Source organism: Phoca vitulina, unplaced genomic scaffold, assembly GCF_004348235.1.
Source record: "Phoca vitulina isolate PV1807 unplaced genomic scaffold, GSC_HSeal_1.0 scaffold32, whole genome shotgun sequence".
NCBI classification, from domain to species: Eukaryota; Metazoa; Chordata; class Mammalia; order Carnivora; family Phocidae; genus Phoca; species Phoca vitulina.
The window spans coordinates 15,206,726-15,232,122 of NW_022589735.1; the positions used below are offsets into that span (position 1 = coordinate 15,206,726).

The following is a 25,397-nucleotide window of genomic DNA, read 5'->3' on the forward strand; positions in this document are numbered from 1 at the left end:
GGGTGAGAATTTGAGGGAGCCTTCTGTCTTCTCTGAATCCAGGCCATATGTTTAGAGCCTTTCTCTGAGTTCATTCGGTGGGGGACGGGGGCGGGGGATAATGGGTAATGATGGTCTGTTGTTGTCATTTCTGGGTGTTCATGGTGGCCATAACACAGACAGGCAGGAAATAGTTTTCTACCCTTCGGGTGTACTTGTTATGTCATCATGAACCAAAACCCCTGAGCCAGAGATACCTTACAGTGTGGAAGACTGTGTTCCCGTTTGGTGGGGTCAGACTTCTCTGGGCCAAAACCCCCAGAAGCCTGGGGAATGTCTCCTCCAGACAGCTGATAGGCGGACCCCAGCTCTTCCTCCACTATTGGCTTCCATGTTTCAAAAGGCAGCTTTTTAGAAGGGGAAAGAAATCGACACACATGAGACATTACGTAATAGGTGAATCAAAGTCCCATAATGTCACAGAGTGTCTCTCAATGACACCGTGTCCCAGTGGCAGGGCTTTCATCCCAGCATGGCACATCTGTTGCATCCTTGAACCCCTAAAATTAAGTCCTCCCAGGGTGCCTGGGGGGCTCAGTCGGGTAAGGGTCCAAATCTCGACCTCAGCTCAGATCCTGATCTCAGGGTTGCGAGTTCAAGCCCCGTGTTGGGCTCCATGGTGGGCCTGGAGCTTACCTAAAAAAATCAATAAATAAAATGAAGTCCTCTCAAAAATCTGCTGCCTCTAGGAGGCAGTCGCTCTACTAATGACCTCGTCCTTCCAAAGGGAACCTGAGCAGTGCTTTCTGTCGGCCTGCAGCCCTTACCCACAGCTGCACAAGTATCTCTAGCTCCGTCTGTTCTCTGTGGAGTAGGAAGTGTTCTCTCACCTCTGCTCTGTGCCTTGCCTCAGAGAGACAGCCACTGGGACATACACCACGATTCGGTGCCTCAAAGCCTGTCCCCGCCTAAAGGAACCCCAGGAAGCTTACTGCACAAAGAAGGGAGAGCAAGAAATGTTGCTTTTCTTCAGACTCTTACATTCGACAGCAAGCTTCTCCTGTCAGGCAGAAGTTCAGTCTCAGTCATCCCCGGGGTTCCCCACTGCACATGCAAAATGTCGTGCAAAGGTGTTTGGGTTCTTACATGAAGCCAATATTCGGGGAGGGCTTGTGAGGTTTTGCCCTTCCTGGTCACTCATAAGTTGTCCATCATCCAAGCCTCCGGGGTCTCTGGACTTCTAGTGAGTTTGCTGATTCTGTGTCAAATTAGGGGCATAAAAACTTGTGCCAAGGGTGATAAATGGGGGCCTATGGGCTCCCTGTCCTGGGGATCCCACAGGGCTAGTCCCTGCTTCTGCCCTTCCTGAAGGTTCTGACAAGGAGTGGAACGGGGTTCCGCAGCGCACTGTCCTTCAGTCCTCTCCTTCCCACTTGGAGATGATCTCTTCTCCTTTCTGGACTCCCGTCCTTTCTCTGCCCTTCAGGAATACCCATTAGAACCACCTTTCTGAATTTAGGCCAGAGGTAAATCCAGTGGGGTTGGAAGAAGCTTTGGTTGGGTCCTGTAGTGTTGTTGCTGTTGTTGTTTGCTTTTTAGCTGAAATTAATAACGAGCATTTATTTTTTTTTAAGATTTTATTGATTGATTGATTGATTTGAGAGAGAGAGCAAGAGAACAAGCAGTGGGAAGGGGCAGAGGGAGAAGCAGACTCCCCGCTGAGCGGGAAGTCAGAGGACCCTGGGATCATGACCTGAACCAAAGGCAGCTGCTTCCCCAAAGGAGCCACCCAGGTGCCCCAGTAACCAGCATTTAAAAATCAAATGGGTGAGGCACCTGGGTGGCTCTGTCGGTTAAGTGTCTGACTCTTGATTTAGGCTCAGGTCATGATCTCAGGGTCGTGAGATTGAGGCCCGCGTTGGGATACGTACTGAAGCAACTCCCTCTGCCCTTCCTCTTGCTCTCTTTCTCTCTCTCAAAATAAATAAATAATGAAAATCAAAGGAGTTCACATTAAAACCTATAATTCTAGCTTCTTATGGAAATCTAGAAAGCCTGGCTTTTCCTAGCTGGCCATAAGCAGCCGGGCAGAGAAGGGCTGTCCTTTGGGCAAGAGCCAGGAAGAGACACTGTTTTGGGAGGATATCACCCCTAGAACATAAATATAGGCCAAGGTGAGGGAATATGAAAAAGCTGGTTTTCTTTGCAGAACCAAAAAAGAAACAAATGACAAAATGATACATCTGTCCACATCAACAATCAAAATGGCTCCCGCATTCAGAGATTTCGTCATGGCACGAGCTTCTCACTGAAGTAATGCCAATGAGTCGTCACAAACACCTATTAACCCTGTTTCACAGATGGGAAAACTGAGGTTCAGAGAAAAGCGATGGGGCCAAATCACAAAGTGGAACTTGGAACATGGCTCTTCACTACTGGGCTAGCCTGCCTCTCTTGCCATGGACATTAGTGACCCTTCGGGCGAGTAAGGGCACCCAAATTCAGTGCCAGGTTTAATGATATCAGATTCCGGGTTGAAAGTCCAGTCATGTTGACACTGAGTGAGTAGGACTCCACTCTCCCTCCCTCTGCCAGAAGGAGGGAGGTCAGGGTCTGGAAGGTCAGGGTCTGGACCATGCTCTTAGACATTGCAGCTATTCAGTAAATGTGCTCATGTTGTTACTCCTGATAGCTTATCTGAAATTGTACTAAGTGCATGTGTGTGTGAGTGTATATGCGTGTGTGTGTGTGTTTAGTGAGAAGGGGAAAGAAGAGGGAAAGGACAGAGGCAGGAGAACATAGCTGCTGATCCTTCCTGTCTTGGGCCATAAATGTTGCTGGAAAGATAAGAAACTAGAGACTTACTATAACTAAAGTGTTTTCAAAATGTAAGATAGCTTCAGAAAAAGAAAGACTTAACATGAGTCAAAATCCTTTTTTTGTTCTGGGTTTTTTGTTTTTCCGTGGTTTTTTTTTGGTAGAAATCCATAGAAACAGAAAGTTACCTGATAGGATAAGCTTTTAGGTGGACAATTTGAATCTGCATGTTTATAATGAATCTCACCTTGTCTATTAGACAAAATTTGTATATCTTATTAGCATTTACATCAGTAAGTTTAGGCTAAAATATGATGATTTATGCTAGAACTGAAGTTACTACTGTTTAATATCACACATGAAAAAATTAGATTATAGAATAACAGATAAAGAGGATATAGATGCTGGTGGACTTATAATTCAATGTCTAGGTGGGATATATGGGAAATTTTATGACATTAACTTTGTACAGTATGTAAAAAAAAGAACCAACTAAGTTGATGACTTCAGAAGCTGTGATATGATTTTGAGAGTAATAATGTTGTTCAGGGGAGTCCAGATAAAAGGAACTGTATGAAAATTTTACTACGTGAAAAAGTTTCTTAGTTAATTTTAATGGTTTGTCAGATTTTTCTTCTCTGATTTGAAATTATTTTCTGACATTCAGTGATGGTTTACAATCCAGCTTTTCAGCCTGAAATGTCGTAAAACAAAACAATGAGGCGTCTTGATGGCAATTTCTTAATTCTTGTACGGCTACTAACTTAAGGTCTGTTACTGTTCATATAAAAAGATAATAACTAAATGGCATTTACTACGTTTAAGTCCTGAACTAAGAAATTATGTACACTACTACTGTAGAGCTGAAATTGAGGCTCAGAGAGGTAAAGTGATTTGTCGATGGTCACCTACCATGTAAATGGTAGAATTAGGTCCCAAACTCTGACTTCCAGGGTTTTTTTTTTTGCTTTGGAGATCCTTGGTCTCATTGCTTTAGCCTCCTTTTGTCTAGGGTTTAAACTAGTGTTTTACACCATAAGAAGCTTGTATTTGGCTTGCTGTTGTTGATCTGTTTGCTGATCTCAAGTATTGTCAATCTGGACATCTTCATTAGACTGCTCAACAGGTGATATGTTAAATAATGACATTGGTCTTGTATGAACAAAATTTAGACTGTGGTAAACTCCACAGGATACATGACCAATTTCTTTAAGAAAGAGTTTCAAGGGGAAAAAAAAGAAGTGAGTACCTCTACATGAAAAGACACAAAAGGCAGATCAACCAAACACACTGTGTTTTGGAACCTCTTTGGATCCTGATTTGCACGAAACAACGGAAAAATAATTATTAGACAATCAGGAAAATTTGAACAGTGTACAGTTAAAGGTTTTAAAGAATTATTTTTAATTTTTTAGGTAAAATACTGCAATTGAGGTTAAGTAATATATCGAGATATTCTGTTTTAGAGGTACATATTGAAAGAGATGAGTTGATACGATGTTAGGGACTTCCTCCAAATTAACGGAGCAGAGGAAGATTGGTCTTTAATCGGTAATTGTTGAAGCCGTGTTTTGGGTACTTGCTGGTTCACGGTATTATTCTATATCTACTTTTGAGTCTGTTTGACATCTTACACAAAAGAATGCATTGTTCAACGATGAACCCAAAGTAGATTACTTTGGTTTTATATTGCATAATGTTCATCTCAGGCAGCTCTGAAGGGGATGGAAAGGGTCTTAGAAGTCGTGTAACCCAATGTGCACATCCTTCTCCTTCCCTTTTGGGCACAAATGGGGGTGGGGTGGGGATTGTTTTTTCCTCCTTACTCACCCCGTCTACCCCGCCCGAGGTCCAGTTTCAAGCTACATAACTTCCAAAGGATTTCTAATCTTCCCTAAAATAAAGCCTGAAGGTTTGGGGGGCGGGGGAATGCCTTGTTTAATTTGGGTCTTGATTGTGCTAATTACTTACCCTGTAGTCGGGGGGCCGTAGAACCTATACTTTTAATTTCCCTGCCCACGTGACAATGTTTTTGTTTCAGGGTAATTTCTAAAGTACAGGAAATTCTCGGAGAGTTTACGTCACCGCCAGCAGTTACAGTAATTACCGTATTGACGCTACTTGTTTTCAAAACGTGAACGATTGCGGGGCGGCGCGAGTCTTAGGGATTTTTCAGTTCAGACTTCAGTCGTTATTAAATCACTCTGTGATTTAGTTTTTAAGCAGTCGTGAGGCTGGGGATCTGAACGGAGCCAACTATGTGTGTGTGTGTGTGCGTGTGTGCGTGTTCTCCATCTCCATTGCTGTATTTCCCAGGTTGTGTCTGGGGGGAGGAGAAGCAGAGAATACACCACATTCACACTCCTACGGGCCCTGCAGGCAGCGTCTGCGGCAGTAGTGCGCCTGCGCAGTCGGGCCCCGCCAACGCGCCCGCCTTCCCCCGTCCGGCTAGCAGGGGGCGCTGTGAGGCAATGGACTCGTCTTCTCCCTAGGGCTCTGGAACATAGCATAAAAGGGCAGGAGGCGAAGCGGGCGGAGGGGCGTTCTATCCGCGACTGCCCTGGTCTCTATCACCCTTTGTCCTCCAGCTTTCCCCCCGGCACTGGGCCTGCGGGCCTGGTTGCTAGGCGGAAGCGGGGCGCGGCGGCTGCCGCGGCGGCTGCCCGGGCGTTTGAAAAGCGGCAACTCAGGCGGCAAAAGGTCCTCCGGCGGCGGGCTCGCCTCTCCCTGCGGACGGGCCGGGCGGCCGAGCAGGCGCGCGGCCTTTGCCTTTGCCTTGAGTCGGGGCAGGGCTAGGGCTAGGGCTGGGCTGGCGGCCCGGGGCCGGGGAGTGCGGCGCGGTGCAGGCGGCCGCAGGCCCGGGCCGCGCAGCGGGGTCCCGGCGTCGGGAGCCGTGGGCGGGCGGTGGGAGCCCCGCCGGGAGCCCTGCTGGTGGTCGCGGGCCTGCCGCATCTCACCCGGGTCCCTCTTCCCCCAAGCAGACCCCGCCTGCGGGCCGCCCACCGCGACCATGGTCTCCAAGTCCGACCAGCTGCTCATCGTCGTGTCCATCCTAGAAGGTGAGCGGCCCGGGGCTTGCTTTTGCAACTGCTGCTTGCCGAGTTGTACCAGAGTGGCGTGCGACCGAGGCTTGGTTAGTCTTAAGAACCTTTGTCATCTCTGCTTTTGCGCTCCCCCCGGACTTGTTCACAGTTGTAGTTAGTAAGGTCTGTTAGGCGATTGATTTAAAAACCTCTCAAGGGAGCGTGAACAGCTATTAGGGATAGGTGGTATTTAGCGTGCGGAGCCGGAGCCCCAGGGAATGTAGGAGAAACGATTTCCATCAGAAGCAGCATGTCGATGACTTTTATATGTGAGCCGAGTGTGCCTGCAAAGCACGTTCTGTTCAGCGGCCTCCCGGTGATCCCATTTGTGAGAACTTTGCTTCGAGTCGAATACAGATTTTCTGCAGTCTGAAGTATTGCGGAGGCCATTCCCTTTACAAGCTTTGATAGGGGCCTTAAAGGGCTAGAGTCGTCAAGACGGTCTCTTGTACGTGCCTTGAGGTTCCGTTGGTTGAATAAGTGACATTTGTTTATTGGAGGCTCTTTGAGTGTCAGGCACTGTGCTGGGAATGGAAGGAGACAAGAGCCCTAGTCCTGAAAGCTCAGGGTATAGCATGAAGAATGTGTATAATTCATCAGGGTGTGGAGGAAGGAAAGACAGGCTCTGGGGACGATTTCCCAGCGGAGGGGACATTGATTTGGGTCCTAAGGGATGATGAGGTCTGTGTCAGGGAAAAAAGGAAGGGAGGGCTTTCCATGCAAAGGGAAGAGCAAAGAGCACTTAAGGTATGGAAAAGCAAGGTAGTCTGCAATTGCTTAAATTCACTGGGGTTGGAGAGTAGGTGGCAGAAAGTGGGGGCGTAGGAATTGGTAGGTAGAGTGGGGATAGGTTATGAGTAAGGTGACAACAGTCATCTCGAGTGGGCCAGAGGAATGGCTGGCTTTTTTTTTTTTTTTTTTAAACCACCTAGTGGAGGTATTTTGTGGAGGCCTGGAACTATTTGGGGGATGAGAGGGAATGAGCTGTAATGAGTTTTGGAACAGAAAACTGACCAGAAGCTGTAAAATGTTGGGGTATTTTTAACTGTTATTTTACTGATGGTTTAAAGACAGAGGATTGAAATCCCCTTGTAATTTGGTTAATAAAAGCTTTTGGGCTTGGTACTTGCTCCCTGTAGAATAGCAGCAAACCGAAATACAAGGCACTCCTTTTCCCCTCAGGCATGTTATTAGGGCTTCTGTCTTCTTGGGGAGACCAGATTCATCTGCAGGACACACGATGTTGGAATGCTTTCTAATATTAAAAATACTGGATGTGGGCCGTAAATATAGGTTTTGGAGGTGAGTGGGGATTATGGCTTAAGGGCTGTGAGTGGTAAGTAAGGATGGAAGAAAGTCCTTGCTGGCAGTTAGATAACCCAGGCCAGTGAGGGAGGATTAAGCATGGTGGATAGAATGGTGAAGAGGCCTGCAAGATGCCCAGGGTCAAGGGAGGTAACATTGAGGAATAATCTGGTAAGATAAACTTGTGTAGCTGGACTGAATAGACCTTGGAGGATTTTGAAAGCCAAGGAGTTTAGATTTAATATTCTAAAAAAGAGGGAGGCAGCCAGTATCCCTAAGCAGGAGAGCATCATTTGCAAGTTCCGTAGAGGTGTGCAGGGAAGGGAATCTGGATTCAGGGATGTCAGTTAGGTGTTGCCACAACGTGACTAACCCTGGAGTGTGGACCTCCCTGCAAACCGTCTCCTTTTGTTTGTGTTTCCATTCATCGTAACCATGTTGTTGCCTCAAGCCCAGAACCTGAGAGTCCTCATCTTCCTGGGTTCCTTCTCCATCCCAACCTTCCAGATGGTCACCGAGTATTGTTGGTTTTATTTTTAAAATAATACTAGGGGCTTCATGTAAACTTATGAATGAAAAGTTTTCCACTGTGAGCGTGCTGCTTTGAGGCCCTCTAATCTATTGTTATCTTTTCAGTAGTCTGTTTGGTGAATGGTTTATTTTTTTCCTTTTCAGAGAATATCTACTGCTCACATTATTCTCTAGGGTAATCTTTTGAAATGCAAATCTAATTGTCTTAAAATCCTTCGGTGTCCTAAAGGATAATGTCTATACTTTTTAGAACAGGATTCATGGCCCTTTATGACAGACTGCTTGCCTACCTTTTCAGCTTGGTCTCCTCTCCTGCCCTATGTTCCTATGTTATCAGCTCTTTGGTTATATTGAGCTGTTTGCAGTTTCTTGCCTGCACCTCTAGAAATGCCCTTTATTCAAAAGAAAATGAGATTTCTACCATGAGCAAAATTGGGGCTATGTGCCGGATTCCAAGGATGAAAAAGACAAGGTTTCTTTTTTCTAAGTATTGTCTTTGGAATGAGGCAGGCACCTGTTTGTTCCAGTACATATTCTCTCTTCTCAGGCCAATTGGAGCTTATAGTTTAGGGTAGTGGGACTGAATATAAAGGGTTTTTTTTGACATCGATGAAATTCATTTGGGGAAGCCGGTGATCTTTCAGAGCAGCTCAAAATGATGTCCAGAGAGAGGCCTTTGTGATTGCTAGTTGGGAGAGCCGTGCGCTATGTAGTAGGACTACTAAGTGGGGAGTTTCAAATGAGTGCTTCAGGTTGAAAGTCACAGGATGGCAATCGAGATCTGTCTGAGCCCTTCCTTACGAAGTGGCTTGTGCCAGGGTGAGTAGCAGCTGGGATGTATTTATTTAACAGGGGTGAACCCTCGTCTCACCAAAATGCCCGTCACCTGACCTGTAAACAGGTGGATGATAAGATTCTTGTTCTTTAGTTCTTAAGCTTCCTGTACCCTGTGTCTTCAGTTTGTCTTTCCACTAGACCCTCAGTTCTTTCAGGGCAAGTACTCTGTTTTACTCTTTTTGCATCCCATTGTTTGACATGATTAATACCTGACTGCTGTACCCTCAGGAACCAGTGAAGGAATGGAGTCAGGCAGTACCAAATTTGATAACTTACAAAATTGTCCTTGAGATTTGAATGAATGAATGAATACATATGTCTGCTTTTCTCTGGCTAATTTGCTGAGTATTCTTGACTGTGTTAACAGGAAAATTAAGATGCAGGTTGATGGGTTTTTGCTAATTTGATTATTTCCCGACTCTCTGGATGACTTCCCTGTTCTATATTAATAGCCGCTATAGTAAGATCTAAAATTGGTGGAATCACGCTTTTAATCGTTTAATTCTAAATGTCACTGAGATCATTGCTGCTCAAAGGGTGACTCAAGGACAACAGCATTGACATCACGTGGGCAATGCAGCCTCTCAGGCCCACCCTAGACCTAGTGAACTAGAATCTACATTTTAACAGGATCCCCAGATGATTCTTGCACGTTAACCTTTGAGCAGCACTAATTTACAACTTGTATTTGTATGTGTGAGTACGTGTTAGTAGGTAGGTAGTGGAATATATGAGTCAACCAGATGCAGATCAGTTTTTAAACCACGTGCTAAAAGATCATGTTTGATTTTTATATACTTCTGATTAACCTGTATAGTCTTTTATTCCAGGTCGCCATTTTCCCAAGCGTCCAAAGCATATGCTTGTAGTAGAAGCAAAGTTTGATGGAGAGCAGTTGGCTACTGACCCTGTGGACCACACCGACCAGCCAGAATTTGCTACCGAGTTAGCCTGGGAGATCGACAGGAAAGCCCTCCATCAGCACAGGTAATTGTTATTTTCAGTTCCTTCTGCTCTATTTTTTAGGTTCCTAGAGACGAATAAATTTATGTCTTACTACATTAGAGTAACAGTGATAATATTTGTTGAGCGGTTTTGTAATGTGTCAGGAGATTTTCAAAATACTTGGCAGTAATAATTCACTTGAGCATCAGAACAACCCTGTGAAGTGGGTGTTAGGATGTCCCCCCAGGTACAGGTGAGGAAACAGGCCTAAGAAGGGAAGTAACTTGTCATAAGACAGTCAGCTGGATACGGTCGAGCCCAGCCACTTGAGCTCTAGAGCCTCAGTTTCTAACCACTGCACCTACCTTTTTTTTTTTTCCCCCGTGATGTCTGAGAGACTAGATAGTCTAGAAGGGAATAGATATTCTAGAAGGGCTGTAATGATGCTTACCCAATATTAAGTAAGGGTTGGAATTCATTGTAATTTCTATTACTTCGTTTATTATATACTTAACCTGGCTTGCCAAGGATATATAGAGACATGTATATAGTAATTACATAAGAGACTCTTTCTAATTAATTTTATACTTGATTTTGGACATAAAAACACTTGGTGTCAGTACATAAAACAGGCTTAAAGTTAGAACGTCTTATTTCATGAACTCAGATGATTAGAAACAGGCAAGAGCACGGATACTTGTATTTTAAAAAGCATTGAAAATACTCTTTTTCTGGGAAACACAAAATCACTTCATTCATTGCTGTGACTTAAGACTAGAGCAAATAAAATTACAAAGTTAAAAAATGAATGTCAGGAGAAAATTATTTTTTTCTATGGCTAAATCAGTCCATGGATTTGTCTGGGGATTTGAAAGGGTAATAAATTCTTAGAGTAGATCAGAATTTTGTTTTCAGTGACTTCTGGAATAGTTTGTGATTTTTATGGTAATTCTTAAGTTTATTTCATTATGTTAGTGACAAAAAGAGCTTTAAGCATATATGTGTATTTGTGGTTTTATGTGTGTGTGACAGTATAAGGAAAGCATTTTGAAATCAATCTTGAAGATTCATGGTAGTTTTTTACTTTAAAAGAGTTCTGTATATTATAGAAGCTTGAAAAACACTGCCCTGGAGCATCGCTTCTCAGATGGGAGAGACCAAGATTTTTGACGTGGTTTGAATATTACTTGGTATAAAGATAAATAGGCATAATTAATAGTTGATGTCAACTGAAGAATTTTTCAGAAAATATAGAATAGTTTTCGGTTATCCAACAAGATTATAATTGTCCTGATAGTAGTGCACAGCTTTTTCAAAGCGAACAGAACATCCATTCAATATTAAGCAGGAGCTACTTTATCTCTAATGTAAATTGTTACCTTGCAGGTTGCAACGTACTCCAATCAAACTGCAGTGTTTTGCCTTGGATCCTGTGTCTTCAGCCAAGGAAACTATAGGTTACATTGTTCTAGACTTAAGAACTGCTCAAGAAACAAAGCAGGTACTAGCCTTTTGAGTTTTAGTACTGATTCTGTTAGTTGACGATTTTTAGCAGATACCAGATTGCTGGAAAGGAGGTGGAATACTGGACCTGAAAGGTCGGGGGAGGGGGGGTTGGTTTGAGCCAGTATGGCAGTTCTTATGTTTCAGTCCCTTCTTTGACCTGGAACTGTCTTTCTCAAAGAAAATTCTCTCTGAGCTCAAACATCCGGTCACGTTGCTGTTACCTGGAGCTTGGCATGTTTACCTGCCGAGCTTTGTTTTAGCGATAAGCGGTAAGCTTCCTGCAGTGTTGCTCACTTCAGTGCATGGTCCCCATTCCTCTTCCAGGCGTGCAGGCTAGAAGTCCAGGAGTCCTTCTCCACCCCTCCCTCTTCAGCCTCCACAGCCACCCTTTTCTAGGTGGTTTCGGGCCTCCAGCCGCCCCTTCCTGATCCAGCTACTCTTCTACATTCTCACCGTCCTTTCTTAACTTGGCTGTGGTAGTAGTCTTCTGATCACTTTCTCTGCGTCCTGCTCCTTGTGCTCCTCGTGTAGCCGTCAGAGCAAGTGAACTTACTGCAACGTGCTCAGATGACTGAAGCAGTAGGCACCCCCCTCCGCCCCCCACGGACACACACGCACACAAAGAAGGAAAAAGAATTCAGGGTCTTGATTCCTAGGTTAGTGCTGTCACTGAAAATGTCTCTTCCATCTTTTTAAAATCTCTTCTAACCTTTTTTTATGTTACTGGCTTTGGAAATGCTTCAGTTCAATTTTTGTTAATAACTTTCTTTTGTCACCACTCTCTTAAGAGAAGAAAGTAAACACACACACACACACGCACACGTCTTTTGAAGTCCTTTATTCTTGATTGGAATCCTAAATTAGGTTTCTGTGAAGAAAATGGATCTGTTACCAACATTTTCGCTGCTGGTAGCCATGATATTTACAAATGAGCCAGTTAGCTTAGCCTGAATTTGGAATCCTTCAAAAGAAACTGAAATTTTAAAATGTTTTAAAAGAGGATCTGTTTCTCCTCCCTCCTTGGGTGTGCCTCAGCTCTCTGCACTCAGGTTCTGAAAAAGGTTTTCTTTCTTGAGCCTTAGCTCTGCAACCATGATTGTGCCCCTGATGTTTCACGTAACTAGCTTTACTACAACTTGAGCAAGACACTTCTGCAGTGGCTTTAGTTACAGAGAAGGTAAATTCTCTTAGGGGGAGGATACCTGAGAGGAGGTCATGCCTGTAAATGTTCTTGACATTCCCTCCCCCGCCCCCACCCTGGTCCCATCCCCGGTCCTATATGACGCTTTGTCATCATAGTTGTTTTTTATTTATCTCTATCGGAGTTAAGAAGAAATGTTTCAGAATCAAGAGTTTTAGGAAAGCCAGATGTTGTCTTGCTTATTCTCTCCTGTTTATTAGCAGAAATATTTGAATTGGTGAGTAGAATACATGAAGTTCAAAATAAATTGGTTCTCCGTAAATGACCATAAACACAGAAAAACCCAGATTTGTTTTTCTAAGTTATGTAACGGAAAAATAGATAATAAATTTTCTGAGTCGCTGAAACTCATTCTCAGGCTCATACTTAAAGTGACAAAATATCTATGATAAAAAATACAGCAAGAGACTCTTGAGTTTTTGCTTTTTAAAAAAAACCTTGGGTGTGGATATTTTTAAAGGCTGTGGCCTAGTTCGTCCTGTTTTACTTATCACACGTAACTTGATACAAAACGGCAGCTTTTGGTTTTGATCTGTATAAGCACCGGTTTCTATGGCTTTAGGTAATAGTGGGCCGAGTAAGAACGCTCTATCCATGAATTACAGTGGTGCCCCTGCAGGAGTGAAACCCGTGGCCCTGGGCCATCAGAGTGCAGGCTGGCTTGAGTAGTAGAATTTCTCAGAATTACTGTGGTGAGGATGTTGAGGTCATTTAGGATGCTTGATGCTGTGAGAAAGTCTTTATATTTCAGTCAGGTGTGTGGTTCATAACCCAGAACTCTACCTCAGGTCTCTGCTTTAGTATTTTGTTAGTGTTTTTTTTTTTTTTTTTTTTTTTTTTTTGTTAACACTAGCTTTCCTTTACCCTCATTTGATACATGCAGAACAAAGCAGAAATGGGGGCAGGCAGCAAAGGTATGCCAGAAAAAGTGAAAAATGAAGGGTAGGGAAAAGGAAGATTGGTAGTCTAAACTTCTTGTTTTTTTCAAGAGGAAGTTCAGTTAGCTTCCTAAGCAGGATTAAATTCTTTGGAGGAAAACGTGAAAAATATTTTAAAAGAGGAGAAAGTACTGAGGAACTACAGGAGATCTATTTGGAACCTTATAGGACATTGCCCACTCTCGTTGGTTTCCTATTAATTATTAAGGTGGTTTTGTTTTGTTTTACTCTTCAGGCTCCAAAATGGTACCAGCTGTTGAGTAATAAATACACCAAGTTCAAGGCTGAAATACTGATAAGCATTGCTTTGGAAACAGATACAAAGGCCCCAGTGGATAGTTTTAAAGCCAAAGGAGCCCCCCCTCGAGATGGAAAAGGTTTGTGCATCGTCTCAAAGGACATTCTCTGAAAAGTTGTAACTCTGGACTGGGACTTGAGGAACAGTGAGCGGTATGATAGGGAAACACACACAGAAGTGTGAACTGATTTTACGCGAGTGCATCAGACACACATTGTGAGATTGTTACACATGAAACACCTGCTGCTCTAAGCTCTTGTTTACAAAACCGAGAAATAGAACAAGATACTCTTTCCTTTGGTGTATAACAGAAGAAAGCAGAAGTTTGTTTTCTTAAAAATGGATATTTAGGAAAATTTTTCCTAGGATGAGTGCACTGTTCTCTCTTCCCTCACCTCTGAACAGCACCTTCATATTTTTTATGCTCTGCTCACAAGCGTAGATAGATACCCTCTGTTGCCATACAAGGCTATTCTAATACCATCGCTCTATTCCCTGCGCTGCGCCTTTCATCCCTGTGACTGACTCGTTCCGTAACTGGAAGCCTCTACCTCCCACTCTCCTTCATTCAGTTTGCCCCCCCCCCCCCCCCCCCCCCCCGGCAACCATCAGTTTGTTCTCTCTGTATTTATAGTTATGATTCTGCTAGGAATATATTTGGCATTATCTGCCAACAAAGACAGTTTTATGTCTTTATTCCCACTCGGCATGCCTTTGTTTCCTTTGTTTATCTTACCTCATTAGCCAGGACTTGCAGTATGATACTGAAGAACACTGATGAACGGGGATATCCTTGCCTTGTTCCTGTAGGTTTTTTGTGGATGTTCTTCGTCAAGTTGAGGAAGTTATCCTCTGTTTGTAGTTTGCTTAGGGTGTTTTATCATTACTGAGTGTTGGATTTTATCACATGCTTTTTCTGCATCTTTTGATGCCATCGTGTGGTTTTTCTTTAGCCTGTTGTGATGTGATGGATCATAGTAACAGATTTTCCAATGTTGAACTAGCCTTGCATACCTGAACAAAATTGCATTTGGTTGTGGTATATAGTTCTTTTTATACATAGTTGGATTCAGTCCACTAATATTTTGTTGAGAATCTGTGCATGTATGTTAATAAGAGGTAGTGGTCTGTTGTTTTCTTTTCGTGTAATGTCTTGGTCTGGTTTTGACATTGGGGTAATGCTGGCCTCATAGAGTGAGTTAGGGATTATTACAATACTCTGCTTCTATTGTCTGAGAAAGGTGACAGAGAATTGGTATATCTTCCTTGAATGTTTGCTAGAATTCACCAGTGAAGTCATCAGGGTCTGGTGCTTTCTGTTTTGTAAAGTTATTGATTCAATTTCATTAAAAGATACAGGCCTATTCAGATTGTGAGAGTTTTGGCAGACTTTTTCTTTCAAGGGAATTGGTCCATTTCATAGAGGTTATCAAATTTGTGTGTATAAAGTTGTTCTCATAGTATTCCTTCAGTATCCTTTTAATGTTGGTGGAATCTGTAGTGATGTCCCTTCTTTTATTTCTGAAAATAATTTGCGTTTTCTCTCCTTTTCTCTTAGTAACATTGGCTAAATGCTTAATGGTTTGATTGATGTTTTTGGAGAGCCAGCTTTTCGTTTCTTTGATTTTTTTCATTGATTTCCTGTTTCAGTTTCATTGATTTAAGCTCCAGTTTTTATTGTTTCTCTCCCTCTGCTGGCTTTGAACTTAATTTGCAAAAATTTGCTGCTCTTTTTCTATTTTCCTGAGATAGAAGCTTTGATTTTTGTGTTGTTTGTTTTGCTTTTTAGTATGCCTTGTAATTTTTTGTTGAAAGGTGGAGACGATACACTGGGTAAAAAGAAAATAGGCCTTTAGTAACCTAGAGGTAAAGTGTCGGGGGAGGGGAACCTTCTTGCAGTCCTATGACCGAGTCTGTCTTTGGGTGAGCCTGTACGCCGGCACCGTTCCGGTTTGTCCGATTGTAGATGTCGGGTGTACATCTTCGGCGTGAATATCACAGACGCGGTGCTCTGTTCTCATTTCATCTTTGCAGGTGGCATACAATTTGTACTTGTCCCATTACTGATGATACGATGATACTCATTTTGGTTACTTGATTAAGGTATAGTGTGTATCTGTTCTCAACTGTAAATTCTTTTTTCCTTATTCGAATATTTTGTGACTCATTATTAAAAAATTGTGAAAATACTCATTCCTTATCAAATCTTCAATTTACTTATATTGTATAAGTTTGGAATTAAGAGTGTTCTCTTTTTGTTCAGTGGGTTAAAATATTTATCATTGTTTGTCCCAGATTTGTGCGAGGAGAGCCCCTTCAAGCTGCTTTTGTTTCCTTTAGCCTGTCTCTATAATTCTTGGAGCTTTTTCTTGGTTTCTGGCATAGGAAGATGGTACAGGCTGGTGGTGTTCTTTCCTATCTCAGCCCTGGATTCAGCTGTTTGTTTAGGGAGCCCTGCTTCCTTTTAGCCAAGAAAGATGCTTAGGAGTCAAGGTCCAGGTGCAAGGTATGCCAGTTGCTATTGGGGTGTTCTGCTCCCGGCGCCTTCCAGTGAAAATAGTGAGGGAATTGGTGCATGTGTATACACACACACGCACACACACACACACACATGAACATGGATATATATACACACACACACACCGGCCACCATTACATATATACCTTTATATCTGTGTCTATCCATACATTTAGTGGACAGTGCACATTTACACTGACACCTTCAGTCTTTCCGGTCTTACACAAGGTTTATCCTGGTTGTTGTCCGTTTCCAAGCCTGTAACTCCCTGACACCAGGAGACCTGTCAGAGTCACTCTTTTCCCTTCTAAGCTCTGCTGACCTTACTATTTTGTGGCTGTCTTTATTAAGGTGATTGTCAGATGTTGTGTAAGGGCTTTACTTTCATTGTTTAATTTGATCTTCTAAACAACGTTATAAAAGCTTTGCAGAACAAAAAATGGAAACAGAAAGAAATCATATTTCAAAAACCAGTTTCTGCCCTAAAACTGGTAAATGGTCCCCACCCCCCCAAAAAACAAAACAAAACAAAACTGGTAAATGGCAGAATTGGGATTGGAATCTTGGTCTGTGTTACTGGAGCATCTGTGCGCTTAACTGTTATGCTATATTTAGCCAGGGCTGCAGGAAGTTCATTTCTTCAGGGTTAACCCTGCCTGCTGCCCCTCTCCCCCTGCCCCCCTTCAGAGTCCGAGCTGTCCTTTCAGCAGCCTGACTGCTTAGGGAAGCGTTTGGTTTTAAACTCCTTTTCAAGCCAAAGGTACAATTTCTCAGGCTGCAAAATAGGAATCTGGAGAGGATTGCTTATTGATGGGGGATGCATGTATCTGAGGTGTGCGTTATATCCCTTCTCTTCTCTAAATTGTTTCATGCTTTCCTCTTAATCTTGGACAACTACCCCAGCGTTTGATCGTGGCATGCAGGAAGGCTGTGTGATCGGGCTGCTGCCCCACGTCTTCGTGCGTGTCAGTTCTCACCCGGTGATCCAGCACACCACGCCCCCCTCACCTCTCCCACCATGTACTTTCTCTTCCCAGGCTTTGTAGTTCAGGTCCTTCTGCCTGGAACACTGTTTTCTACTCCCTTATTATCTGTTCATTCACCTTTCTCTTCTTAGCCACACTGGGCTGATGTTTCAGTTCCCAGTTTAGATTCACTTCCTTCGGGAAACCTATGGTGCCTCTTCTCTGTGGTTTTTTCAATTTTAAAATGTTACCGTATTTCAAAATAGAAAGAAAATGGTGGTTAAATAAGGTTTCTTGGCAGAGTGTTAATAAAAAAAAAAGGAAACCTTACTGAGGTACTAACTATATCCATGAAAACTGCCAAGCAAAATACAAAGCATAACCAGCTTTCAAAGTCTTACAGTGGTTTATGGCAAACTGTAATGTAGTTTAATTGTGGTTTTCCCCGTAAAGTAGCTGCCAGCCTATCTGCACTTGAGCCCAAGGACATCGTGGCGGTCCTGAATGAGGAAGGAGGCTACCATCAGATCGGACCAGCAGAGCACTGCACTGACCCCTTCATTATGTCGGTGACCATAGCGTTTGCCACCCAGCTGGAACAGGTGAGACTTTCCCTCTGATTAGTGATGCACAGAGAACTGCAAGCATTGATTTTTATATTAAAATTTGCCTTTTAGGTATTAAAAAGATTTGCAGGTAGACTTTTTTTACTTTAAAAAAATGGAGAAAAATGTTTTCCCTGCAGAAAGTATTTCTGCTTTAAGAAAAAATAGTAAATTGGTATTATTTTAGTAGTAAGAGGAATAAAAATTAAAATCTCTTAGGATTTAGAAAAAGACTGTCCGTAAACACTATTTCCCACTGTGTGGCATTGTTAAGGACTGGTCTGAAAGGATTTTTTTCAAAGTATTGAAAAAGTGACTTTTTGGAGAATTGTCCAATGTTGGGAACACTTGGTGTCAGTCATACTTCAATAGGTATCATCTGAGATTAGATTTTACCTTATTTATAAACTAACACATTTGCCAATTACTGCTTCTTGGATGGTGCCAGGAGACAGAAGCTTCTTGGGTCAGAGACATAGGACTGTACTACTCTCAGCACAGCACACAGCATCCACATCTGCATACCGCCTGCCGTCTGCCTTACCCCATGTCCCAAGGGTGGCACAGAGGGGCCAGTGGCCGCCCCATACGGAGTGGGTTTGTATCGCAGCTGAGGGACTAGACCACTTGCACTGTAAACAGTCCTGGTCTCTCTCCAGGAAGACACTTAATCCTTAAGTTACCAGCTGCACAAGCAACCCTGGGAGGTAGCCTGGCGGAGAGTGGCCTGGGCCTTGCGATCTTGGTGCCCTCAGCAAGAGGTGCAGGGACACTCCGGGCCCGTGCCAGCATTGCCTCGTCGCAGAATGAGCTGTTACTCCATCGTCTTTCTCAGGATCGAGCCCAGTTTTCTCGACATTATGGTGGTCTATAGCAGCTGAAATAAATTAATAATTTCAAAAATAGAGAATATGGCTTATGACTTAAATTTTATCATACTATTACCTTTCTTAGAGCTACAAAGCTCCCACACAGTCTACATTTATAAGTGAAGTACCTGTTAGTGACCATGTAGTGGTCACTTCCAAGTGACTTGAAAGAGTATCAGGTAATGATTTTTCTCAGGAAATATCTATAATTTTGTCATACTAAATTCATGCTTTTGCCTTTCCCCATCAGTTTCTCTCTTTTTCTTCAGAAAGCCCTGCTTATGGATTGCCCTACCCTAGTATGCCATTCTGGCTGGGGGAAGGTCAGATGTCCACTGTCATCATTAACCACATCAGGGTACTTGTTAGATAATGAGGCTACTATATTTTTACTGTGTTATTAAGTCGATGCGAGGCATTTTACATTACCACTTTATTTGTAATTTTTTTTTAACTCTCTAGGGAGGTATAATTGTTCCTCATCATTTACTGTGTGTCCTGTTCTGTGAAATAGGCATTATGCTAACTAATGTGTTTAGTCCTCTCACAACTTTAGGGGATTATTATTTTCATTTTCAAGATCAGGAAACCATTTCTTAGGAAGGTTTTACAGCTAAGTAAATGGCCTATGTATTTCTGGACATAGAGTCACTTCCCTTACTCTCTTGTTCCAGTTTTATGTTCTCTTCCCTCTTACGCAGTTTTGGAGTAAGATGGATGTGCGTGGGGCTCACTTTCTCACTGCTTACTCACTGCTTACTAGCTGACTCCTTCAACTTAGGCAGCGTAACCTTTCTGAGGCTTGAGTTTTCTCAGTAGTAGAGTGGTGATAATACCACCTTTCCATATAAGGATGAGGGATGAGATAATATAACCAAGATGTCTACCATGTAGTTTGTGTGAGTGAAGCTACATTTGTACATTAAAAGCTTGTTGGGGGGCGCCTGGGTGGCTCAGTCATTAAGTGTCTGCCTTCGGCTCAGGTCATGATCCCAGGGTCCTGGGATCGAGCCCCGCATCGGGCTCCCTGCTTGGCGGGAAGCCTGCTTCTCCCTCTCCCAATGACCCTGCTTGTGTTCCCTCTCTCACTGTGTCTCTCTCTGTCAAATAAATAAAATCTTTAAAAAAAAAAAAAAAAAAAAAAAAAAAAAGCTTGTTGGGAGTAATTGACCTATTGAATCCACAACTAAAACTAAAACAGTTCTTAGTAATACGAGGTGACTTACTGGGACCAGTCACTCAGTTTAGTTTTTAAAAACTCAAAAACCAGATTGATAACTGGCTGTTGGCTCTCTCTGCTAAAAAGGAAGCCAATAGGTCTCTCTAAAGAGTAGACCGAATTACCATGGAACCCAGCAATGTCAATGCTAGGTGTGAATCAAAAGAACTGAAAACAGATGTTCAAGTAAAAACGTGTACAGGAATGTACACAGCAGCAGTATTCAGTCTCCAAACGGTGGAAACAACCCAGATGTCCATCAGTGGATGAATGGAGAAACCAAACGCATAGCCGTACAATGGAATATTATGCGACTGTAACGGAAAGGGGTACTGACAGGTGTGTAGTGTGGGCAGACATTGAATGCATGCCAAGTGAAAGAAGCCAGACACGTAAGGTCACATGATGTGTGATTGCATTTATATGAAATATACTAGCATAGGTGAATCCATAGAGAGCCAGAGCAGATTTGTGGTTTCCTGGGGCTGGAGGAAGGGGGGAATGGAGACGGCTTCATGGTTGCGGTGCTAGTCCTGGGCATGAGCAGAGTGTCCTGAAGCCAGATGTGGTGACCAGTGCACGCGCGGCCCTGTGAATGTGGTCAGTGTTACTGAGGCGCTCACACTTTTAAATGGTTAAAATGGTACATTTTCTGTTAGGTATATTTTACAGTAACTAAAAAACACAAAAAATTGAGCCAATAGTCTATTCATCTTTTGATACTGTTTAATATTTATTGTTTGCTTTTTTCATTATTTATAGACAAGCCAAGGGTTTTGTAAATTAGCCATTTAGTTTTTTCCTCAAGCTAGTGAAAGGTAGTGTGAGAAAGCATCAAGCAACAAATAAAGCTAAGAAAAAATACCTTTTCAGATGCACATCAGTGACTTAGGACATGATGCTATCATGTTGTAGAATGGAGGAAGGAGTTAGGAGAAGGAAGACTGGATGGTGATAATCTTGCATTACTCCTTTTCTTAAATACTGAATGTTGAGGGTTAAAAAAAAAAAAAATACCTTCCAAATACAAAGATGTTAAAGGATTTTGAAAAGAATCTTTTCTTGGTGGGAATTAAAATTAAATATACTATGACATATTTAAGGGCCATCTTAATTCTTAAAATTTTTATTGCTTTCTGATTATGGAAGGAACCAAAGGAAAAAGGTCTTGTCTAATTAAACTCAGAAATAATCCCTGGTAAGGATACTATATTTTTGCCTCAGGCAGAAATTTTCCCATGCATGTAACAGCTGACTGTGCTGGGTGGTGGAGTTGTACAATTGAACATGTATTCTCTCTTTCAATCCTTCCAAGAACCCTGAAAGAAATGGAGGTACAGAGTGATAGAATAATTTGTCCAAAGCTTCACAGTAAGCCATTGATGGAACCAGGATTGGGGGCTTAATCCAGAGTCTGCTCTTAACAACTGTAGGTGTATAAATGCTGGCTCTCTCTAGATAAATTACTTGATTAAGACCTACTGAAACACAGCTTAATGTATGGGGTTAAAGTAAACATTTACTTCACATACAAAAATATACTTTATATGAAACACTAGCTAGCTATTGAGTATCTACTGTATTACTTTACACAAAATAAATGACTATTGGATATTTACTGTATACTGAATATGGGGCTGTTTTATTCTAAGTGGTTAATTCTTTTATTTTCATGAACTCTATAAGCTGTACTGTAATTCTGCTTGGCCTAACACTACGTCTTAGATAACTGTCATGTCAGGATACCGTTATTGAGCAGCCCTGTTGTATGATAACTAGAATATATTTAGCCCATCTTATATTGATGAATACAACAACTGTTTTTTTAACAACGTGCTGGTGAACGCTTAGAGTCTATTAGATATTTTATGGGCCATATGTGGCCATGAAACTATGAGCTTTGAGAAATAACACTCCTATTAAAGGAAATATCCTTTTGCAACTGTTAATTTATAGGTATCCCGGTTTTGACAGAGTGGCTAGAAAGCGCTTTTCTCAAAGGCCTGGACTAAGGTGTTACATTTAATAGCTTGGATTACAGTTGTTTAAAACCCTCCTCTTATGAAGAGGGTGGCAGAGTAAGAATAAGATGAAATAAGGTATATGGAAATAAAGCTCAGTTTAAAATACTTGACCAGTTTCTTCTAAAAGAACTTTCATGTACTTGTTCATGGATCAGTTGAATGAAAAGTAAACTTGAAAACAACAGAAATCTCTAAAAATAATGGTAGTCTCTGGGCTTTTCTAAGGTAAACCTTGAAAAATTAAACCAGTCATTTGGTTGTAATTTTTCAGAGATTTAGAAATTTTGAGTGAATAATTTTAAGACTTAGAAATAAAAAAATCAGCATTTTAGCAAATATCTTGCAATTCGTCCGACATGCATAAGTATGTATAGTAGTTCACACATTAATACTCTTTTCTTTTTCCTTAAATGTTTAGTTAATTCCGTGTACCATGAAACTTCCAGAAAGACAGGCTGAGTTTTTCTTTTACTATTCTTTGCTGGGAAACGATGTTACAAATGAACCCTTCAATGATTTAATCAACCCAAACTTTGAGCCAGAGAGAGCGTCTGTTCGAATACGTAGCAGCATAGAAATTCTTCGTGTTTACCTGGCTCTTCAGTCTAAACTACAGGTAAGTATTGCAGAAAAAAAAAAGTTTTTTTTATTAGAGGTGATTTTTTTTTTTAAGCTTCAGAGAGGTACCTAAACTTTTATTTCAGTAGTGAAGATCATCTTTCTGTCACATCTTTTAATTTTTTAGGAATTATCCTGACTTGTAAAGGCCTAGCATAACTGTTACTTCAGACTTTTAGGAGATCTTGTTTACCTAGTTATTATGAAAAGAGGTGTATCACTTGTCAGGCTTTATAATAAAAAAATTGACCTGGAATCTAAAGCTGTGGGCTCAGGGAAAATTTTGTCATTAATTAGTGGGCATAGTAGCTGTACACACACAGATCACATGATGGATTTCAGAATTTATACCTGTTACTGCTATTAAAAGCAAAGAAATAACACAACTTCCTAAAGCCTGCCCTTGAATTGAGTACTTTTGTAAAGTAATTTTTTATTGGACTCTCCTTCAAAGTACCTTACCTGGTGAGAATGACTGTTTTATTTTTTATTACAATTGCTTTTAATCAGACTGAGATGGGATAGTGAAATAAAGGATTAGGTCGTCATTTGTTTAACGTGATCAGTCATGAGATTTTGCTTGCAGAGTTGGGTGGGAGGTGGGAAGGGGCATCAAGAAATTATAGTAGAAGTAGGGGGTACCTGGGTGGCTCAGTTGGTTAAGCATTTGCCTCTTGATTTCAGCTCAGGGCATAATCACGGGGTCGTGGATCGAGCCCTGCATGGGACTCCACACTCAGCAGGGAGTCTGCTTGATGTTCTCTCTCTTCTCCTTCTGCTCCTCTTCCCCTACCCGTGCCCTGTACACTCTCTCTCTCTCTCTCTCAAATAAATAAATTTTAAAAAAGAAATTATAGTAGAACTAAATTTTGGAGGTGGTTTTGTTAAACCCAAGAGACTAAATAGCGAAATACTGTATAAAATGATGAACTGCTTTTTTTTTTTTTGCTGCATTTCATCTTTTCACATAGTTTTTAGCTTTCTAAACCTCTTGAATTTTTTTCTATTTCTAACATACCAGTCTTTACTGAAGTAATGATTTCTTTCTTAGTTTAATTCTCGTGGACATTTAAGTCCTAAAAATCCTTTCTCTTCAGCACACCAACAACATCATACCTAATAACATTAAAACTAAGTGATAGGTCATTGCCGACATTAGAACTAAAATAGTTTCATGTTGTGATTGCGTATCATGAATGTGAATGCCATGTTTGCCCGTACAGTAAGGTAAAATCCTACAGTAAGGTAAAAAAAAAAAAAGTTTATAGCACATACCTGAACAGCCATTTTTTTCCTGTGGTTTTCTTTCTTTTTTTTTTCTTGGTTTTATTTATTTGACAGAGAGAGAGCACAAGCAGGGGGAGTGGCAAGCAGAGCGAGAAGGAGAGGGAGCCCTACAACGGGGCTTGATCCCCAGATCCTGGGATGATGAACTGAACCGAGGGCAGATACTTAACTGTGACTGAGCCACCCAGGTGCCCCCCCCCGCTTTTTTTGTAGTTTCAAAAGGGGGTAATGTTAAAGTTTTGGTTAGATATCAGTGATAAACAGTACAGTCCACCCGAGAGGTATCTATTTTACCTTGTACTGGTAAACACTGTTTCATATATAAAATCTGAAAAGCAAGAAAAGAGAAAGAAACACTAAAGATGTTTTATGGGTGAATAAAAATTATTTCAGGGTCTTTAGAGGCTGGATCCACTAACTTTTTTTTTTTTGTTTTAGAATTGTGTTTAAATTGGGGTGCCTGGGTGGCTCAGTCAGTTGAGCATCTGCCTTTGGCTCAGGTCATGATCCAGGGTCCTGGGATCGAGCCCCGCATCCGGCTCCCTGCTCAGTGGGAAGCCTGCTTCTCTCTCTCCCATTCCCCCTGCCTGTGTTCCCTCTCTTGCTGTGTCTCTCTCTGTCAAATAAATAAATAAAATCTTAAAAAAAAAAAAAAAAAGAACTGTTTAAATTAATGTTGAAATGGAAATAGAAAAAAATGCTTGAAGTATTAGTTTTCTGTTTACATTCATGTATTCATGATACAATTGGTGAAATAGCATAGTAAAATATTAAAGTAACCATAGCTCCTGAAAGAGAGAAGGGTGATAATGTATGAGTATACAGTATTGAGAGAAAAAATGAAAGAGAATGGCTTTATTATTGAGTTCTTAGTAAATTTTGTGCCTTATCAACAATTTTAACCATCAAGTATAAGAACCTGTTACTCACAGACTCCGTGCTGAGCGTGAGTGTGGAGCCCGACGTGGGGCTTGATCCCACAGCCCTGAGATCCTGACCTGAGCCAAAACCAAGAGTCGGATGCTCAACTACTGAGCCATCCAGGCGCCCCTACCTTTCTGTTAAGTTCATGTGTTTAGGAGACAGGAGAGAATATTAAGCCTATTCGGATTTTCTCTTTCACGTTAGATCCATCTTTGCTGTGGAGACCAGTCACTTGGAAGTACAGAAGTACCCTTAACTGGACTACTGAAAAAGGGGAGTACAGAAATCAACCAGCGCCCCGTCACAGTCGAGGGTGCTTTTATTCTCGACCCTCCAAACCGAGCCAAACAAAAGCTTGCACCTCTTCCTGTGGAGCTGGCGCCCACGGTCGGTGTGTCTGTAGCTCTGCAGAGAGAGGGCATAGACGCCCAGGCAAGTAGTGACCCTCCGTCCCCTCCCCCAGCTTCCGCGGCTTCGCTCGGGCCTCCTCGTAAAAGTTGGACTTCACAAGCGTTACCTTGCGTAAGAAATATTAATTAGTGGCCTGCATCACATGATACTTCCTTTCTGAAAAGTACTGTGGCTCCCCAGCTATACTTTATTAAGTCTTTGTATAGGGCCTTTGCATACAGTCTTGTCTTTTTTTTTTTTTTTTAAGCTTTTATTTATTTGAGAGGGAGAGAAGAGAGAGAGCACGAGCAGGGGGAGGGGCAGAGGGAGAGCGAAATGCAGACTCCCCACTGAGCAGGGAGATCATGACCTGAGCTGAAGGTAGACACTTAACCAACCGAGCCACCCTGGCACCCCCTACCCTTTTATTAAAGATGCATTTATTTTTAGAGAGGAGGGGGCAGAAGGAGAGCATCTCAAGCAGACTCCCAGGTGCCCCCATCCAGTCTTCTCCTGTAGTAGGACCTCTTCCCCCCCC

At 42.1% G+C, this 25,397-nt stretch overlaps 1 protein-coding gene across 5 annotated transcripts in view; it reads left to right on the top strand.

Annotated features, from left to right (window-relative positions):
* The first annotated feature begins 5,297 nt into the window (after nucleotides 1–5,297).
* The window catches only part of CEP120 (centrosomal protein 120), a 66,665-nt gene continuing 46,565 nt past the window's right edge, over nucleotides 5,298–25,397 (top strand). The window contains exons 1-8 of one of the 5 annotated variants that reach the window (XM_032425186.1): nucleotides 5,298–5,496; nucleotides 5,778–5,855; nucleotides 9,383–9,539; nucleotides 10,884–10,998; nucleotides 13,378–13,519; nucleotides 17,377–17,525; nucleotides 22,059–22,256; nucleotides 24,674–24,991. In XM_032425186.1, coding sequence (XP_032281077.1) covers nucleotides 5,807–5,855; nucleotides 9,383–9,539; nucleotides 10,884–10,998; nucleotides 13,378–13,519; nucleotides 17,377–17,525; nucleotides 22,059–22,256; nucleotides 24,674–24,991 — 1,128 coding nt within the window. In that variant the 5' untranslated portion in view covers nucleotides 5,298–5,496; nucleotides 5,778–5,806. Of the gene's footprint in view, nucleotides 5,497–5,777; nucleotides 5,856–9,382; nucleotides 9,540–10,883; nucleotides 10,999–13,377; nucleotides 13,520–17,376; nucleotides 17,526–22,058; nucleotides 22,257–24,673; nucleotides 24,992–25,397 lie in introns of those variants that run through there. The other 4 variants (XM_032425187.1, XM_032425188.1, XM_032425189.1 and 1 more) reach the window with 4 other exon arrangements.